This window comes from Gopherus evgoodei, chromosome 3 (genome assembly GCF_007399415.2).
Source record: "Gopherus evgoodei ecotype Sinaloan lineage chromosome 3, rGopEvg1_v1.p, whole genome shotgun sequence".
Taxonomy (NCBI): domain Eukaryota; kingdom Metazoa; phylum Chordata; order Testudines; family Testudinidae; genus Gopherus; species Gopherus evgoodei.
Window position 1 is genome coordinate 176,551,939 of NC_044324.1, and position 20,781 is coordinate 176,572,719.

Consider the following 20,781-nt stretch of genomic DNA (forward strand, 5'->3'; position numbering starts at 1 on the left):
ATTTTAAGAAAAAAACATTATTTTGAGAAATAATAACTGCAATGAATTAACTGGGCTTCATAAACAGATAAAAGAAAAGTAGGTCAAATTTTGGGATAAAATACTTTCGGAGTATCCCTTGAAACCCATCCCTGCATTGTTTCCTTGTGCAGGACTGTCTGCCACGGAAGCCAGACAAAGTTTTACATGTGAACAGTCTGCAGGACTGGGCTAAGTGGAAAAGGGTTGAATTTAACTTCATATTCTAATCACACTGGAGAAGACGTAGTAGGCCTACGTTGTGCACACATTTTAAAGCTATGCTTCTTTGGCAACTGAGTAAACTGTCTGCTGTATGATCTATAGGCTAAAGTTAACTATGCTGCAAAGGGGCACAACTCAGCTGATTTCACCAAGGCTGCGTTTGGGCCTACAGCTAAGTTCTTACTTGCAGAGATAGACCGATTTCTTTGTTGTTGGTTTAGGAAAGGCCTGATTACTCATTTATTTTATGGAAATGTAATATATTTTAAATACATAGACTTCTTTAAAGATACTTAATATAAAAATTAGCTTGTAAATATTCACTCCCACAATCACAATCCATCCTTTCATCTCACAGGGCCAGACAGTGAGAAGTCTTGAGCAACTGCAATTTACCTCTCAGGCAGCCGTATCATGCCCTTAATTGTTAAGGAGAACTCTCCACGGCAATTAACTGGCAGTCCTGCTTAAAAACTGATGGCACACTATAGCCAACAATATAATATATTCAAATAGTTTAAGCAATGTATTCTGTTGCTCCAAGAAATGTTACATGCAGGAGAGTGTATAAGTGTCATTTCAATACAGCAACAAAATGTTTTTAAAAAGTAACAAATCACCAAACAAACAAACAGATGCTGCAATTTTAGAATCTGGCTGTATCCTACCATGTTCTAAAAGTTCTAGGTTTTCATTTAAAAAACCCAACTCTCTTTCTTTCAAACTGAAAGATACAGACATCACAATGTAAATCAATGTGGTGTTGCCCTATTAACTCAGCCTTGCAGAAAATTGTCCAGTCAAACAACAGCAGCAGGAAAAGTGGGAATTTACCTCTGCTTGACCCCATCTTCTCAATAAAGTGTGAATGCCAACACCTAATTAGGAACATTTACGGGCTACTAACATGAGGCATGGACAATTTTTCCTTTTTTCTTTATATATAAAAAACCCGGGAAATTAAATGGAAAAAAAAAGTTTATTAATCTAATATTAAGGTTGCATAGCTGAAATCACAGGAATGCAAAAGGTAAAGTTCCAGCAATAACTTACATCAGCCACATTGCACACATGCAGTATTTACGATTCCTGTTTTTCTGGTTAAATGTGTCACTTAGCATATTATGATTTATTATTAAAAGCAAGTACTAAAGCATACAGGAAGGTGCAAATGAGCAGAGTTAGCTCTGCTGTAGGACCCTTCATTTTTGCATTCCCTGAATTCTGTGATTTGAGTGTGCAGATTTAATATGCATTAACACAGTTTTGGTATTTAAGGTGTATGTGTGTGTAAAATAATTTGTGTTTAGTTCTATAGTGCAAAAACCTAAATTACTGCTGAGGTTGCAAAGTTAGTGCCACTTCTGCAAACACTTAAGCATGTGAGTAACTTCACAGATGTGAGAAGTTGCTTGAGTTCAGTTACTAATTTGTCAAGTTGGTCTACCCTTAAAAGTTAGGTTGACATAACTAGGGCCTGGTCTGCACTACAGGATTAGGTCGATGTAAGCTGCCTTGCATCAACCTCGCTGTGGAAGTACCATTACTTAACTTTAGCTCCAGCTGACATAAGTGCCTCTCTATGCCAATTTAGTAACATAATCTCCCTGAGCAGCTCAGAGTCACGGTTGAGGTAATTCGGTCGACTCAGTGTCAATGTAGACACTGCGTTGCTTATGTCAACTGTTACTGGCCACCAGAAGCCATCCCATAATGTCCAACACTAACAATACAATCTATACAAGCACTCCAGGTGAGGACACACACCGTTGACACAAGGAGCCAAGTGTTCACACACATGACCGATTTAATAACTGCAGTGGCTGTATGCCGACATAAGTTAGGTTCACACAATTTTGGCCTTCATCAGTCAAGGGTGTCAAAAACCCTGACATAACTATGCCCATCTAGCCCCACTGTAGACACAGCTATCTCATCAGAAGAACGCTTCTGTTGATGTAGCTAGCTTCATTTGAGAGGTAGTGTTCCTACACCGATGGAAAACCCCCTTCTGTCACTGTACGCTGCATCTACATTACAGGGTCATGCCTGCATAGCTTCGTTGACATAGCTATGCTGATATTATCACTGTAGTGTAGACACAGCCTAAGTGTTTTCAAGATGCAGCCTAAAACTTACAAAAGTCAGAGAATGAAAAGCTACGCTTCTTGTTGCAACTTTAATCCATTCAGACTGCACATACTATATGCATTAAGGCAAACACTAAACTGACTGGATTTTTTTTTAAAAAGTACATATGTGCAGTGCAAGCAAATTGACTTTAATGGTAGTTGCAGGATTAAGCCTATCTATATAAAACATTTTATTACTTTTCAGAAATAAATATTTTGGAAGCTTTGCAGCAGATGTAGTGAAAGAAAATCTTAAATAATAATATTTGAGGAAAATGTTCAAGGCTTTTTTTTTTTTAAGAGCCACCATTATACTGGTGAATTTTAAAAGTATTAGTTATACCTTCCTTTCTGCCCTGCTGTGTTCACTCTAAAATGAACACTAGGCAATCCCTACATTTAATACTGTACCGTATGGATACACTCAGCTGGGGGCTTCCCCCCTCCCCATCCTCCCAAGGAGCTCTAAAGCAAATTGCACAAGGCCTATACACTGTGTGTCTGCTAGAGGCAATTCAGACAGTGCAAAGCAAGAACATTATTGGACTCTCTAGATCCATCTAGCATTTCTGTTGCTCTTTCCCTTTGGCCCCCGATGGCTTAGAACATGGCTTGTTTTCCTAGGTGTGAGTGGGAGAAGCGTCCCGTTTGTTGCAGGAGGAGGAATTTACTACCCAGCATCCGGGCTGGCTGAGGGTTGGCACCTCCTTTCCCCAACCCTTTTTTTTTCCAGGTGGGACTTGGCGATGACCAGAAAAGAGCACATTGGCACTGAATGTCACCCTGAAGGTAAAATGAAAGACAAAAAGATGAACGCATGCTTGATTCCTTCAGCAGCAGCGAAAAACACACACAGCGACTCCATCAATGCAAACACAGCAGAGCCGTCCGCTAACGACCACGACCGTATGATTATGTATTTCTAAAGAAAGTGTCAAATTTTCCCCCCAGATGCATGCAAAGAAACGTTCACATACCAGGTAATGAGCCCAGGGAAAACCTAGCAGCTTCCCTCTTCTCCTGCCAAGTTATCATTGAGAAAACAGACAGGCAGAATGACGTCCTGGGTCAGACTGAGTGCGGATCGACTCTACCAAGGAAACAGGGAGGCCTCCGCATCCTCCGAGCACCCGCCGCTCCCTTGATTCCCTAAGAACTCGCCTCGCCCGGTGCAGGGCAGCCCCTTAGGTGGTCCCGGTGCCGCGGAGCAGCCCGCTGATCCCCTGGCCAGGGCATGGGGAGGTGGCCTGGGCCTGCCTCGGCTAAGCCTCCCCCCTTCGCCGGCTGAGGTCGCGGGAGCCCAGTTAAAGGAGGCGTGTGTAAAGATTTTGCAATGTCCCTGCATGGTGTTGTAGACTTTCCTAGCAAAGAAACCGGCTTCGGCTTCTTTAAAATCCCCGACGACTCACCTGATTAACCTGCCTGCGGTTCTGACCTGACCAGGTAAACCGAGTCCCAACCTTACCATCATGCACATCTGCAGACTGACACCGCATCTGGGGCATGTTTTTTATTTGAGACTAGCAGCTCTATTACCTCCCCCTCTGCCACCTTCAGACCTTGTCAATTTCACTTGCTTAGAGTCAGCCCCTTAAAAAAATAAAATAAAATAAAAATCACACAACAAAGCCCAGGCCCCAGGGATGATCGATTTTCAGCTCTTTGGCGGTTTTTAAATAATAGATTATACATAGATTGGTATTTTTTCTGCCAACAGATCCAAACCCGGCAGGTTTTGTCCTGCTCTACCCGCCTCCCCCCTTTTCCCTTCTTTCCAAAGGACTGAGAGTGCTGTGAAAGTGACAAGGTTTTAACGAGCCGGAGTTAGGGGACAGGGTCCTTGGGGCGGCTTTAGCTTTTGCGAAAGGAGTAGGGGGACTTGACTTTACAGCTGTTGTCACTGTGTGTGGTGGCCGCTGCTGCTCCGAGTGTGTCTCGCAGCTTTCCTTAGCGCCCCTCGCAGGGAGCTCAGAAGTTCCGCGATCCCCGGGCTTCCCAGCTCGCTGCTGCTGCTTTGGTGTCTCGGCCCCCGGGTTGCCAAGAGCAGCCCCCATCGGCCCAACACGATGCAGTGGTTCCCCCTAGATTAAGCTCAGTTAAGCTCCTAAGGAAAGAGCAACGGACCCAGAGAGAAAGACGCTTCCCTTTCCTCCCCCCTCCCCTTCTTCTTCCTTAAACATTGAGTGATTCACAAGAGCCAAACAGGCCTGGTGGAAACCCTGTATGTCACTGTGGTGGGGAGGAGGGTTCTCGTTGTTATTATTTATTATGTATTTATTTATTTTTGTCTGTAGCCTGGTTGCTTCAGTGATGTTTGAAATTGCCACATGGGTCTGCTTGGCTAGGAAAGCACGTTTGCTCTGTTTGTGTTGTAGTATGTACTAGAATCAGTGGACATGCAACATGACACATCTATAGGCACAAAGAAAGCAAGTCATTTGCAAACAGAATCCGGGAGGACAAAAGGAAAGTGTGGAACGTGGGATGTAGTTCTCATCTTGGTGGTACCCCAGACTCCAATCTGGAGGGATTTTATAGAATTGACCTCTTGTTGCTGTCTAAATATGACCTTCCTGACAGTTGTTTTTTAACTTAACATTAATGCTATAAAAGATAAAGTGGTCTGAGGATATATTTTGAAGTCCTGCAGGGGCAGTTCTCCTAATACTTGTTGTACTGTTGTTAAAAGATTTTGCAGGCTACCCCACATCACATAGGAGGAATGCATTTCAGAAATGAGCAGAATAATGAAAGGGTCAAATAAAAATGAGTAGAATTTAAAAAGAAAGTAAAGGAGGAGGATGGGGGTAGAAAGGATGGAATAGAGAGCCTTGATTCCATTTTATTGTGATTTTTAACCCCAACTGCATCATTTTGATGTAGTTAAGCGGACTTTAACAAAACATAAAAATTGAGACAGTACCACTGTCTGTGCGTGGGAGGGAAATTTGAATACCCTTCAAATAAAAGACAGTGAAGAACTATGAACATAGCTCCTTGGTCATATAAGGGAAGTGCATGAGCTGCAGCAGGCAGTTAGTGGGGGAAAAAAGATTTCGGAATCTTCTATTTTCCTTGCCACCCTCATCCCATTTTAAACGTGAAGAAGTGCAAAGCTTTGATACACTGCATCTCAATTCCAAGCTAAAATGCGAGTACTTACAACACAACCCAAGTTAGATTGTACACATGGACATTCAACCCTGTATTGCACTTCCACTGAAAACATCCAAGGGTTTGGGATCAAGAAATGATTTGTATAGTTACATTCTTGTTCCCTGTATTTTAAAGTATCAGTGTAACAAGTGAATTTTTAAATGCATAGACTGGAATCTGACAGGTCTCCCCTAGGGGGACTTTACAGTTTAAAATGTTCAAGAGGCAGCAGAAGGTAAACATGGCATTTGATGTGTTCATTTTCAACATACTGCAAATAAATCAATTACAGTAACTATGTGCAATACCTCATTTATTCTGCACTATTTTTCAGAAATTAAAAGGTTACTATTAGAGTACTATGTCCATATCTCAAACCTTGCACCACTTATTACTGCAACAGTATTTCAATATTAAGTGATCTTAAAGATCGTTCATCTTTCATTTTGAATCCTGAATTTGAATCAGCATTAGAATGTCAGTGCTGCAAGATAAGGTATAACAAACTAAGTAGACAGCTGAAGGGCTCCTGGTGAAGGTGTTGTTGAGAAGGATATCTTGGTCTGTTCTCAGTAACCTTGTTTATAGGGACATTTCAGTTGCAACCAGAATTTCAGCAAGAGGCTGCCTAGACTAATGTCTGTGTGTTTGAAATTGATCGTGAGTGTCTTTTTCACTATAAATATTATATATTCCTTAACAGAATACTCATGCAAAACTTTTCTGAAAGGTTATAGTGTTTTAGTAACAGGAAGACACATCTTTGCAATTGTATACGATAGAAAAAAACATAGTCGTAAGATTTGATTTTGGTTTTCTGATGTGTCATCCAGAGATAGCTATACTGGCTTTTTTATGTTATATATAGGACACACACATATACAGGCTTTGATTTATCAGATTACAGAGTCTTGTGTGTTTTGAATGTACAGCTCATCAAGTAAGTTTAAGGTAAAATATGAAAATATAGCATTTATGCTGTGATTTACTGAATTTTAGCTAGCTTGTTTTAAAATTGTATTTGGAAAATTATCCAAATGTAGAGACTTGGTGTTAAATGCCAGCAGCCACATTAATGATGAAAAATGCTGCTGAAACACTTTTGAATAATAAATAGGATATGTAATGGTCAACCACAAGATAACATTTTTACAGTGTTTTTATGGCTCTAAATTGGCTACATTGTAAACCAAGCTTACTATTCTATTAAGTCATCATACTTTTCAATTATTTAACGTTTCTAGACAGGCAATCTAGTCTGGTCTTCATTATGCATATCAGAAAATTATATATAAAATATAATTGCTTGTTGTTAGTATGTGAGAGCTTCATTTTGGATCAGGGTTGAATTTTAATTTAGGACAAAAATTACAAAGTATGCACATAGAAAAAATGATATGTAAATCGTCCTACTCTTATGAAATGGGGATAGTTACTGTGCTGAAATGTACCTAATACAATTTGAGATCCACTCACTGAGAAACCTTGACAGTATCTGCCTTCCAGGTACTGTGCATTTGGAAATACTATATCTCCATTTAAATGCAGATCTTTGGTTTTCTCCAGAGGGCAGTTGGTGAATCTTTCGATTGAACCACTGGTACTAGAAAAACTAACTGAAGATTTCCCCATGAACAAGAGACTCTTTCAAGTCTGCCTGTTTGAAATAATGATTATACAGTTTTCTGATATTGCAGTTTTATATTGATTTTAAATACCTTTCAACAATCAAACTAAGGGAATAGTCCATTTTACTCAAACAAAGCAGTTTTATGTTTCCACTCTTATGTGGGAGTCTGAGGAAATATTATAACCATTAAAATAAGTTCTTTGTTTTTACACTAACATGTTTGCAAGCAAATTTCATCAAATGGACAGGGGAGTCTTCCTCTGATTTTGACCTAGATTCCTCTTGATTATTCCTAGAAAATTAATACCTGGTTATTTCCCACTCTGAAAATAGGTTGATGCCCTCTAGGTGTGGCTGCATGGGTAATGGGCATACATGCAGTTAACTCCGTCCCTCCTCAAAGACTTTGTTACTAGAGCTGTGTGAAAAATGGTGCTCCACCAACCAGGAGATCATGCAAATATTTTCCTTGGTTTCGATCCATGTTTTTTTGCATTCTTTGGGTGTGGGGTTCAAACAAATTCAACATCTCAAAGCCAAACCCTATTACAGCTGCTGAGTTTATTCCAGTTGGCATGTTGAAAACAGGAATGTTGGCTGGTTGCTGTGATAAATCGGGCCATGTTTGCTTGAAGCAGAACCCAGCATTACTAGAACCCAGGTCCAGATTCATTCGCATCTAGGCCCATATTCACCTAAAACTCAATGGTCACTAATGGTCATTAGGAATCAGTCCTACTCTCACTGAAGTTAATGGTGACTACTCCAATTGATTTCAATGGGAAAAAAGATCAGGCCCTTGACAAATGTTTCCACAAAAATGCTCAGAGTTGCAGGAGTATAGCATGCGTGCTGAAGGTGGCATGTGAGCTGATTTTCAGTGGCACTCCCACTGCCTGGATCCTGGCCACCAGTCCGGGCGGGGGGGAGGCTATGCATTTTAATTTAATTTTAAATGAAGCTTCTTAAACATTTTAAAAGACTTATTTCCTTTACATACAATAATAGTTTAGTTATATATTATAGACTTATAGGAAGAGACCATCTAAAAACGTTAAAATGTATTACTGGCATGCGAAACCTTAAATTAGAGTGAATAAATGAAGACTCGGCACACCACTTCTGAAAGGTTGCCGACCCCTAGTTTATTGTTTCTAATAGAAACCAAAACTGGGCAAGTTTCTTATGCAAACATTTTACATCTTAGTTAAATGTGTGAGGCCTAACTCTCCTCTCCTCTCACTTAATGCCAGTGTCATTCCTTGGATATCAGTGGAGTTACTCCTAGTTGACAAATGTATGAGTGAGAGGAACATCAGGCCCAAGAGTTTCACAGCATGTACACTTTTATTAGCATGTCGATCAATGAAGATGGCCCTTTTCTATAAACTTGTGGTAAGACTAGCTTGCTGGTGTGAGTTAAGATTGGCATTTATTTTACAAAAGCATTTTTCCTTTTTTAATATGTGGGCACAGTCCCTTATTAAAACCCAGATATTAAGGGAAAAGAAAATGGAACTTTTTTCAAACAGCTTTTCTGATGGGGAATCTAGTGGCAGTTGCTTTGAAGCATGTGTAATTGATTATCATACATTTATTTTAAAAAGCAGACATAACAGGGAATCTAACATGATGTTTTGGAATATATCTGCTCCCCACAATGTTCTTGAGAAAAATGTAAGGTTGCAGGCATCATTTCATGCCCTGTATGTTTTTGAACGTAAATCAAAGAAATTGTTGGAGAGTTATAGATGTTCATAGTGACTGTAGCTATAATAAATACATGCAGTATATATTTTCCAAGCTGTTTTGTGTGGGTGAAAAGCTGAAGCTGACATTTTGTACGAACAATTCAACTTAATCGCTGAAAATTTATTTCCTAGTTAGCGTGGATTACCAGTGTAGCATAAAGTCATACACCTTGGCTTAAGTTCATCTGGTTTTGAAGCCATGGTTAAAGCCGGGAAAGAATTTAAATTAGATTTAGATGCCTAGAATTATTTATCCCAAATGTCACAGTTACAGTAATGCCTCTGTGGTGGTAGTTATAGCTATGTTATAAGTAGTATTTATATCTATATTGTTATTAGTACTATTATTTATACATGTCTCAGAAGTGTGCTGGGCAGGTTACAGAGCAAGGAAAAGGCCCTGAATGAAAAAATCATACAATCTAAATTTTATGCAAGACACAAAAAGTGAGGGTAATAAACAAAATGGGGCTGATGGAGCAATGGAAGGTGATGTGGGCAAGGATTAGAACAATGTTATAGCCCACGTTTACTCAGTTTAGGCATGTGCGTACCTTGATGGTTCTATTAATTTTGATTAAATGTTTGTAGCTGACAAGGCAGAAGTGAGTTTTTCGGAGGAATTTGAATGAGGAGAACGTGGTGACTTAGTTGAACAGGAATTCGGAAGGTATTTCATGCATGGAAGAATACACAGAAGGTGGAGCAGAAGGAAGGAGAAAAAGGCAAAGATTGCATGGTGCTCTGATTGCATGTGATAGGGACAATATAAATACTAGACTGGAGACGGAAAGACTTATATGAATCTGATTCTGCAGCTTTTATTTGGGCAAAACACGTACTGAGTGAGTAAAAACTGTACAATTGGTTTCTTGGGGCCTGGTTATGCAAACACTTACTATTGATTGTAGTTCTTACTACTTTGAGTACTCCCATTGAATTCAAAGAGACTATTGCTCTTGTGGATAAAGTTGTGTGGTTGAGCTATATTACCAACCCCAGCAATTAAAAAATCATGAGTATGGCTCCTAAAATCACGATATTAGCTTAAGAACCATGTTTTTTTTTTAAACAACTGTATATCTTGATGGGGTGGTTTATTGGCACTCTCATTTCTGACCCTTGAGGGTGCACTTGAATCACATTTTCAACCTTTTTCCAACAACTGCAAGGGCTAGAAACTTCTTTTTTTAAAACAAAAGTGAGAATCTCACACTATCACTTCACTCCAGGCGCTGGGGCTTTAAGAAAAACAACAGATATCGCAAGGCCAATCATGGAATCGTGACAATCAGTGCCACTGCTTAAGTGTTGGCATCACTGGGCCCTGTGTGATTTACATATTATGATTTTTTTTATTATAAAGACCTGTTTTTATGGATGCCCCCACACTGTGTGAATGAAATTATTTTTTTTTAACTGTTACAGATTAAGGATTTGGGAGGGCTAGTCTCTGCCTTGGCCTCAATATAGACTGGTGTCCCCGGGCATGAGCCCCCAACTCTGAGCAGTTAAGTCAGACCACTCCCACCCTGTACTAAATCTAATTAACTTTTCCCCCTCTCCTCATGCTCCACTTCTATATACTATTAAGGTGTATAGCCCTCCTTTACTGCAGGATTCCATTGCTACTGCCACCAGGAAAGTCTTTGCTACTCTGGCCCCTGTCATGTGCCACTCTCTCCCCCTTCCCACTAAAGAGCAGACAGAGAGACCCTGTGGCCCAGGAGTGGGCACTGGTTTACTTGTGGGGAGAGGAGAAGTTGTAAGGAGCAGCTGGGCCTGTACGCTCTTCACTGGAGGGAGTGGAACCTCCCAGCTTGTGAAGAACTCAACTGCTCAGGGCCTGCTCCACTCCCAGCTCCCTTCCATTTCTATGATTAATGTAGGGAGCCAGTCTGTTTGCTCCTTACCCAGCTCTTACCTTCCACATATAAGTTGGCTCTTACTCTGGCTCCCTGAAAGCTTCTCATCTCTCTCTGCTCCTTGCAATTGGGGACGAGGGATGAGCGTGCAGGAGATCCCAGAGCTGCTGGAGAAAAGGTCTCCTCCTTCCTCTACCCCACCCCACCAGCCAGCTGCTACCCCACCTCACAGGGGGCACTTCTTGAGAATGAAGTGCAGGGACAGAGGGAGAGACAGCTGTGACGCAGAATGTACCACCAATGGGATACACTTGAGAGGTCTGAGGGAAGATGGGCTTTTGAAATCCCGGTGTGCTGGGTTGTTGGGTTCCAGGCGGGCTCAGTATGTGCTGTCAGAGGGAGGAAAGTTGAGGGAAGGGGAGTCTCATTTACACAGGTGCAGTGGCTGGGAAACCTCACATGGGAGACATAAAGAGTGGATGCTAATCCTGGCTGGATGTCCTGCAACTCTGTGACATTCCCCAGGTTTGTGGGGTGGATTTTGTCATGCCCACTAATTTTAGAACAGGACAACTGCATAAATCCAGAGTACTGGGCTTTATGCAGGATTCAGGAAGGTCAGTCTTTGTGAATAAGGACTTCTGCACATAAAGGCTTTTGGGCAGTAATCTTGGCTCACTGAAATCCTTATCCTCATAAATACTTTATTATTGATTGATTGAATGAATGAATTAGCGCCTACAGGTTCTAACTGACAAGAGGGTCCCATTGCACTGGGCACTGTACATATGCATAAATTAGAGACAAATCCTGCCCTGAAGAGATCAATTAAAATAGACAGGATAGAGAAATGGTGGGAGAAGGGGATATAACATAAGAAGAATATTGGGAATTGAAGCAATAGTGATTTGCCCAAGTCACAGGGGAAGACTATGGCAAAACCAGGAGCTGAACTCAGAGCTTCTGAGTTTCAGTCCATTGTCTTCCTCCCAAACATTACCCCCATTTCACAGATGGAGAAACTGAGGCAGGGAGACACTGCTCCCACTGAAGTCAATGGCAAAACTCCTTTTGACTTTAATGATGCAGGATCAGAGAGGTAAAGTGCTTTGTTCAGGGTCACACAGCAGAACCAGGTCTCCTGACTCCTAGGTTTTCAGTTAGTAGCACCACATTGACTCTTTTACTTCAGTGCAAATGAGATTTCTCCCTCCAGCAGGCGATGCTAACTCATTTTCCCAGTGGAGACACTCAAGGAGCTGACAAGCTCCTGTCCTCCTGCAGGAAACTCTGGGAAGGCAGCAATTGTTTGAATGTTTGTTGTTGTGGAGGAGGATATGTATGTTGGATTTTAATGATGGTCTCTTGATACAGACTGTCTGTTACCATTGTAACCAATCAGATTGATTAAAAAAATTCAAGGAACTAACATGCAGTCTGATTTTTCAAAGGTGCTGAGCACCTCTGAAAATCAGGCCAGTAATATACCCACTAGGGCTGCCAACTTTCTAATCGAACAAAACCAAACACCCTAGCCCTGCCCCTTCCCCAAGGCCTAGCCCCCTTTTCCACCCTTCCCCCATTCACTACATTCCCCCTCCCTCGGTGGCTCACACTCCCCCACCCTCACTCACTTTCACTGGACTGTGGCAGGGGGTTGGAGTGCGGGTGAGGGCTCTAACTGGGGGTGCAGGCTTCAGGGTAGGGCCAGAAATGAGGAGTTCAGGGTGCAGGAGGGGACTGCAGAAAGTTGTTGTGGGGAGGGCTCCAGCTGGGGTGTGGGCTCTGGCCTGGGCTCAGGGATGAGGAGTTTGGGGTGAACGAGGGGACTCCAGGCTGGAGGTGATGCTGAGGGATTCAGAGTGTGGGAGAGTGCTGCAGAGTGAGGCAGGGGGATGTGCAAGGGGTTGAGGGCTTTTGGCTGGGCGTGCTGGCTCTGGGGTGGGGCCACGGTTGAGGGATTCAGGGTATGCAAGGGGGTTCTGTGCTGGGGCAGGGGTTAGGGTGCAGGAGGGGGGTGAGGGCTCTAGTATGGGAGTGTGGGCTCTCAGCTGGGGCCAGGGATGAGGGGTTTTGGGTGTAAGAGGGGGCTCCAGGTTGGGGGGGGGCAGGGCTGGGGCACAGGCTTACCTCTGGTGGCTCCTGGTCAGCAGGGGTGGGGGCCTAAGGCAGGCTTCCTGGCACTGTGGACTCTTCTGTGCCCCGGAAGCAGCCAGCAGCAGGTCTAGCTCCTAGACAGAGGCATGCAGGTGGCTCTGCCTGCTGCTTTCACCTGCAGGCACCTCCTCTCCAGCTCCCATTGGCCAGTTCCCAGCCAATGGGAGTGTGGAGCCGGTGCTCGGGGTGGGGGCAGCACATGGAGCCCTGTGACCCCCCGCCTAGGAGCCAGAACTGCTGACTGCTTCTAAAGCACAGCACAGTGTCAGAATAGGTAGGGAGTAGCCTGCCTTAGCTGGGCAGCAACACTGGCTGGACTTTTAATGGCCCAGTTGGTGGTGCTGACTGGAGCCGCCAGGGGCCCTTTTTGAGTGGGTGTTCTGGATGAAAAGCGGACACCTGGTCACCCTAACACCAACATAACCGTGAACCCCAATTTTACATGCAGGTATGTACAATGTGCACACTCATGCATGTATAGCAGATATACATAGAATCTCAATTATTGTACTGTTTGAATTCTTGAACGTGGCTTGGTTTCTGCCCTTTGGAACAAAAGTTCAGAATATTAGAGAAATAACACAATATACTACTAACTACTACAGTCATAGTGCCAAAGGGTGTTGAATAATCTAAGTCAGGGGTTCTCAAACTTCATTGCACCTTGATCCCCCTTCTGACAATAAAGTTACTATATGAACCTGGGTGGGGGTTTCAGAGCCCTGCCACCCTGGGTGGGGGGAAAACGGATCGCAGGCAAAGCCCTGCCACGCCAGGTGGGGGGGGGAGGGGCTACAGCCTGAGCCCCATTGCCCTAGGTGGGGGTGGAGCTCAGGCTTCAGCTTCAGCCCTGAGTCCCAGCAAGTCTAATGCTAGCCCTGGCAACCCCATTAAAATGGGGTCGTGACCCACTTCGGGGTTCTGACCCACAGTTTGAGAACTGCTGATCTAAGTGATCATAAACTATCTTGCAAAACAAAATATACAATAACTCTTCCTAACTGGACTCTATCATTGTGTTTAAAAATTGAACCATATTACATTTCCTTTTGATTTTCATGTTTGTGGCCCAGAAAAGAGAAAACTGACCCCTTTTTTAAAAAAAGCACCTTACATGCTGTTCAGTCATGTTCTAATTGCAATGCAGGTTCCAGTTAGTATTTGGAACATTATCCAGGGCTAAATGTTACAGTAAAAATCATGATTAATGATAACAAAAATAATTACCCACAAAGCGTGTTGCTCAGTTTGAGTTGCAGCTCCTTTCCCCAGAAGTCCACATAGCTCCCGCGGACTGATTCAAAATGTTGTTTTTCTGGTCTTATTTGTTTACTTGGACATCACTAAGAAACTGAGACCCACATCAACATTCTGAACTTTCTCCTTCCCCAAGTTATGGAGTGTTTGGATCTGAAGTTTCGGTTAAGCCTGCTATAAAATTAGTGGCCAGCTCTGCAGTTTGGCTCCGAAACAGGCTTCTGAATCCTTGCAAAATTTTTGGTTGTTGGAATCGGAGGATTTTATTCTAGTAGGAATGTGCCAGAGAGTTTGACATAGGACACTGGGGTTGGGGGGCGGGGGACGAGAGTCAGAGAGAAAAAAACAAACAAATAATTTGCTCAGTATCTGAAAGAAAGCTAAGAAAAGAGTGTGACTGATGTAAGACAGGGTCAGAATGAATTTAAGACAAACACAGGTTGTGTAGGACACCTGCTATAACAGTTCCAACACATAAAGTGCCTTAGGGCACAGCTAACACCTTATCACCTACAAAGACCACAATCAAGACAAAGCAAAACATACTTGGACAAATACTGCGCTCCTTACATAGTCTTGACAAAACCCCATTGAAGTGAATGGGAGCTTTGCTTGTATCAGGACTGATTAAGGACTGCAGGATTTCAGCTCATTGTTAGCAAAAATGACACAGTAAATTCACAATTTTAAAAGTCCTCCTGGACATGCAGCAAACCCACTTATTTTAATTGTGTGAAGTTGTCCAAGGTTGCTTTGCTCTCCAGAGCCTGGCACTAGCTCCAGTGAAATGTGATGCCATTGGTTTTCAGTAAAGGTTTCTTTCTGCAGGGCTGCAAACAGAGATCAGCTGCTACTGTGTATACACAACTAGGGAGCAAATCAACCAGCACATTTAAGCAGCCTTTTTAACCCTGAGACTTTCCAAGATTTCTTCTTTACACAGGAAGTTTCCTTTCTATTGTCAGATTTAGCACTTTGCTAATGTAATCAGATCAGAGCTAGGATCATTGATGCACAGTAGAAAGACTTCCTTAAGACATTTGTCCTTGAAACTGCACCAAACTCTTGGAAGAACCCAGAACCTGTAAGTATGTATGATTTAGGCAACAATAGCACAGTGCAAAGCTGCAATCAACCATTATACAATATCCGATTAGCAGTGCAGTAGAGATTTTTTTTTTCCAGACGTTACGTTACATTCATTTTCAATTCGTTCTGAGGAAACAAATCAATTGGGGCTTCTGATACAGTGACTTTGCAGTAGATGAGTTAGTAATATGTTTGATTTAACTGTTTGTTGCTCTCATGTATCTTGTGGGACAATTATTGTAGCCAGCAAACAGTAGAGAACTTTTCTGATAGTATTAGGCATTATAAATGTGTGTGGTCTCCATCTTGTAAATAAGTTGTTTGTTTGTTTTTTCAACCGCACCCCACAACGAACAATAAATAACAGGGCAAGTAGAATTAGTTCATGTAGTTCTTAAGAGCAATAAAACATATTAGTTTGCAGGCTTAATTTACTAGTAAAGAACATTCCAGTGTTGTTCTGTCTTAATTGAATTCTACTCAGTACTGTCTATTCTGTGTTTTACTATCTTGTATGTGTCTGTTTAAGTTACTTTGCTAGGACTGCAGTGTGATTAGACCTGTGTTTAAGCACTATTTATATTCCAGGCACATGCCTGGTAAAAGAAGTGCTCAAGATTTAAAAGCTTAAAAAAAGGATAGTTTTATTAGCCTTGAAAGCTAGAGAAGGCACAACATGGATGAATGTCAGATGTAGACCATAGAACCTAAGTCTCCCATGTACTAAGCCAGATCTCAAGACGTCCACTCTTGCAACTACATCTAATAAAAGCCTTGAGCTCCCTTTCTATAAATTTTTAATATGCAACAATACTTATGTTTATAAGATTAATTTCTCCCAGGTTAGCCTGATTGATAGCTGGATTGTGGTTTCTTAAGAGCTTTCTCCATGAAACTCACAGAAGAGCTGCATTCCATTTAACTAGTGAATGTAAAAACTGGTAACCATGGATTCAGCCACCACTAACTGCCGGGTGCAATGACTTGTTGTAAACAATACAAATGAGCCAGGATAGCAGAATCAACCAGACATGAAATGATTTTAATAGAAATTACGGTAAAGGTCATGTGATACTGTATCAGCTTGTATTCAGTATTAAAGGGAAAGTATTTCAATTTTTCAGGTTCAATTTAAACTGTATATCTCCACCAGCGCCACTGTTGCACTAGATCCACTGAAGGGGAAAAAACATTCTCAGGAAATGTTTCTGTTTAATTACATATTATGACTTAGGCCATGATCCTGAAAACACCTATGCACATGGTTAACTCCTGTGAGTAGATCCATTAAACTAAAAATCAGTGTGACTACTCATGCTTACAATTAGGGGTATGCGTAAGTATTTGTAGGATCAGGCACTTAGTAGGTAAGTTACTATATAAAAGATCTTTGTAATTTAAAGAAACAGTCAATGCTGAAATTAAATTGTGAAATAGAAGTTTTAGTATTTTGACAAGAAGGATAATAGGTTATATCTGTTGTGGAGGTTTAAAGGGTTATGACTTTCATTTCTCATTCACCATTTCCCAATCCCTGGTCTTAATTTATAGCCTCTGTCTTTTGGAGAAGTGATAAACCAATAGTGTCAGCTAGTATAATACTGCATGATGATAGGCACATGCAGATTGTGTGAGCAGTGATGTGTCTTATCTCAAGATTTTCCATGCCACCAAATCTTTGCTGACTCCTGACTGCCATGTGCCCTATCAATCACAAATTCTAACCATAACCAAATCCCTTTCCATGTGTGTATGTGTATACATATGTGTGTCTGCATTTTCATTTTCCCCCTTCCAAATTTCAAGCCTTTCTCAAAGCCTAGAAGATTCAACTATTATCCTCCATTAATCTAGGGTGCTTCCCTTTGCCATGCCTGTGCTAACCATGTAGAGTTTGTAAAAGAGAACAATAAATAATAAAACCAAACAAAAATACCCAAGAACTTTGTCATATAACAACTCCAATGATTGTAAAACTAAGTCCACAACTCCCACATCCCAAAAAAGCTTCCCTTAAGAATTTTAACCCTCTTCTATTGTTTTTGTCACCCCTTTATCAACTCTGTGTTTTCTTGTCCTTATTATGTCACAATGTTATTTGGATGAATGCAACCGTAAGCTCCGTGGGCAGGGAACTTGACTTATTTCTATGAATGTAAAGTGTCACACACAGCTTTGTCCTATCAGTAATGATAATATATAGAGATTTCAGCCGGGAAGTGTTTTGAATTATTTATCATCACTCTGTTAGAATTGACCAGCATATGTCAGGCATACAGGGTTACAATTAAAAAGTATATAGCTAGACAAAGGGACATATCCTGTTTGCTTTACTCTTCTGAGTAGTCCCACTGACATCAGTGAGACTCCTTGTGTGCATAAAGAGAGTGGGATTTGGCCCACATGTAACAGTAAAGGCCACTCACTACATATAGGCCCTGTTAACCCGCCTTCTATTGAAAAGAAGTGCATTTGAAAAGCAAGTAAAAGGAGAGCTCTCTGATTAGACAGGTATGTCAGAAAAATCTTTCAAATACAACAAGGACCTTTGTCATTGTTTGAATTGTGTAAGTGTTAAGATTTTGGTAGCGCACAGAAAAGAGGGAGAAATATGATTTTTTGAGACAAAATAGTATCTTTAAAATGTGCAAATCCAGCCCTAACGTTACTCACCCAAAAAGGTGACTTAACAGGGAAGTTACCAGACAACTGTTCATACACAGACTGATGGAGATCTAGAATTAAATTAAAATATTTGGAGAAAAATCAAGACTGATATCCAAATAAATTATAAGACAGTACTGCTTCCCCGCCCTCCCAAGTGTGTTAATTATTGAACAAAAACCCCCAAAATACATATATATTATTGGGCCTGGCAGAAGCAGTGATCTTCTGAATGTATCAGAGAGGTCTCAGCCTAGAAGAACAAAGAATTCAGGATCAGACGTGCAGTATGGCTTCAAGGACCCTGTAAACATGGGGCAAGTGGCAGCCTTCCTTTGTTTCAAGCAGGTATCTTTACTGACTGTGACACCAGTTTTTCTCTATCGATTTTGAATAAGATATTGGATTTATGATCTAAAACTTTGAGAAGTTAGAGAATGGGATGACAAAGCCCGTTTTCCAGCAGGCAGAATTGAAGAGTGAGTTTTCCTGTCTCTGGTCCAGGATTCATAGACTATAATGATGGGCACAATATAAGAACCAACATAGAAAGAGAAGTCTATTTTGAGCAGAAGTTACCAGAAAACTTCTCTGCATACTTGAAACTGAGACGCAGACACATAACACTTAGTGAAGATTCAGGGCACACAAGTTTTTTTTTTTTTTTTAAATCGTATAACACAAGATAGAGCACATTTTTGGACACAGTGAAAGTAATCAATGATTACCATTAAGTATTAATAATTAATAATATAGTTGATGGTAGCCTTGCATCTTGTAAACATCCCTACACTTGATCTGCAATAAGAAAAAGAAACAAGGCTGTTGGGATGGGCACTCTAGCTGGTTTTTTATTTTAACTGAACTTTTGCTATTTTTTCCAGTGTCTAGGTACCAACATGTTAGCACTTGAGGAATGTTTGTTTGGTTTTTTTGCTTGTGAAAATACCAGGTGGACAGTCCTGAACACTAAATTCCTGTCATGTTAGTGTAAGCTTCTGCGAATTGAATCAAAATAGGTTTGGAAGTACCACCTGAAGGGATGAGAGAGTGATTCAATATCCAAGCTCACTCAATACTTGGCCTGTTCTGTTGAGGCTGCCAAAAAGGGTGAAAAATGTGTTGATGTCTTTTATTAAGTGGGATCCTGCCTACCAGGGACTGGACTGAAGCCACAAATTCATTTCATATGGGCCACTAAGCAGCCATCACCAAATATCTAGTCATCAAATATTTCAGAATATTGCTATTTAAATTCCTACACGTTTCAAATATTAACAGTATTTATAACAACACAATATTTATAGATTCGATTTCCAATGTGGTTTTACAACATAACTCGTATGGACAAAACAGGCCTTATTCAATTGAAGTCAGTGGAAGGCTCCTGTTGACTTCAGTGGGCAATGAATTGGGCCCATAATGATTTTAATTGTCTTTTGATTCCTTTTTGCTTTTCAAATTTACTTCTTTCAGGGGTCATCAAAGGTGTTATGTTCTCCAGGAAACACAACTGTCTTGTGGTCTAGAAACAGAGTGATATCAGAATCAGCTGGATTAAAATTAACTTATTCTGACTTGAGCATGTGTTTTGATTATGCTGAAATATTCTTCCATTGTTTGTCTGTACCAGATGGTAGACTGGTACAGACAAACAGTGCCAGACTGGCCATCAGGATTCTGCTTGCACACGCTTTCTCTTTCCTGGTAAGGCTTTAAAACTGGGCTGTTGGACCTGTTTAGTGTTATGCTAAGAATTTCAAAAGTGACCAGTGATTTTTGGACACCTCTATTATCAGGTGCCCAACTTGAGACCCCTTTAAAGGGGCTTGATTTTTCTGAGGATGAGTGCTTAGCACTTTCTGAGAATCAGTCCCCTTTAAGAGGTCTCAAGTTGGGGACCCAAATCACTAGTCACTTTTGAAGATCTTTGAATTAAGCTTTTTCAGAGCTGTAGCTGGATGATGGCTTGGAGTGGTGTTTTGTGAAGGCAAAATGAAGCAATGGCTCAGAAGTAGCTGAGTCAGTGATCCTATGCCATCACTAATTTTTAGCTGTACTTGTGCTATTTCATGTAATCTAGCAATATCTACTATTTTATTTAAATCGAGCTTAGTTTCTTAAGTTATCATCAGCCTTTCATGTATTTTTGGACAAATAGGCCCAGATGCTGTCCCAAACTGATGTCTCCTTAAACTGTCTTTAGCTTTACCTCTATCGCATACTGCTCTGAGTTCATTTGGACCTTCTACTTTATTATAAATTATATAGCTTTTGTGGTGTCATATACACTTCTACTCTGAACGCTGTCCTTGGGAGCCAAAAAAATCTTACTGCGTTATAGGTGAAACCGCATTATATCGAATTTGCTTTGATCCGCTGGACTGCACAGCCCCGCCTCCCCAGAGTGCTGCTTTACTGTGTTATATCCGAATTCATGTTATATCAGGTCGTGTTATATCGGGGTAAAGGTGTATATCGAACCTATTGTAATATGGCTTTCTTTATTTCAACTGACATATTTTATCCAAATTTTTATAAGTGTCTTTACTTTTCTCTCCAGTCCAGATTAACAGGTGACAGCCTTTTCCCACCTCATTTCTGGATTTCAGGTGATCCTGAAAAATGAACTTTTCCCACTCCTTGTGAAGGTTCCTGCTTTTTTAGTTGATCTTGAGTAACTGAACTGGGTAGAAATCTTTTTTTTCTTAGGTTGCATCTACACTTTGAGAGCTTCTTATAGCTGTGGTCTGGTCTACACTACCGCAGTAGGTCAACCCAAGTTATGCTACTCTAGTTATGTGAATAACGTATTTGGAATTGACATAACTTAGGTC

At 41.2% G+C, this 20,781-nt stretch overlaps 1 protein-coding gene and 1 long non-coding RNA gene across 5 annotated transcripts in view; one reads left to right on the forward strand and one right to left on the reverse strand.

Annotated features, from left to right (window-relative positions):
• The window catches only part of LOC115649021, a 34,156-nt gene extending 30,742 nt beyond the window's left edge, over positions 1–3,414 (reverse strand). The window contains exon 1 of the long non-coding RNA XR_003999718.1: positions 3,353–3,414. This is a non-coding gene — a long non-coding RNA (uncharacterized LOC115649021). The remainder of the gene's footprint in view (positions 1–3,352) is intronic.
• The window catches only part of ESRRG (estrogen related receptor gamma), a 509,353-nt gene that overhangs the window by 18,055 nt on the left and 470,517 nt on the right, over positions 1–20,781 (forward strand). For 2 of the 4 annotated variants that reach the window (XR_003999716.1, XM_030557495.1), the window contains exon 1: positions 15,120–15,275. The exons of 1 other annotated variant lie outside the window; for it this stretch is intronic. Coding sequence is in view for 1 of the 3 variants with exons in the window: in XM_030557495.1 (XP_030413355.1) it covers positions 15,202–15,275 (74 nt within the window). In the remaining 2 variants the exon portion in view is untranslated. Of the gene's footprint in view, positions 1–3,734; positions 3,819–15,119; positions 15,276–20,781 lie in introns of those variants that run through there. One more of the 4 variants, XM_030557499.1, reaches the window with a different exon arrangement.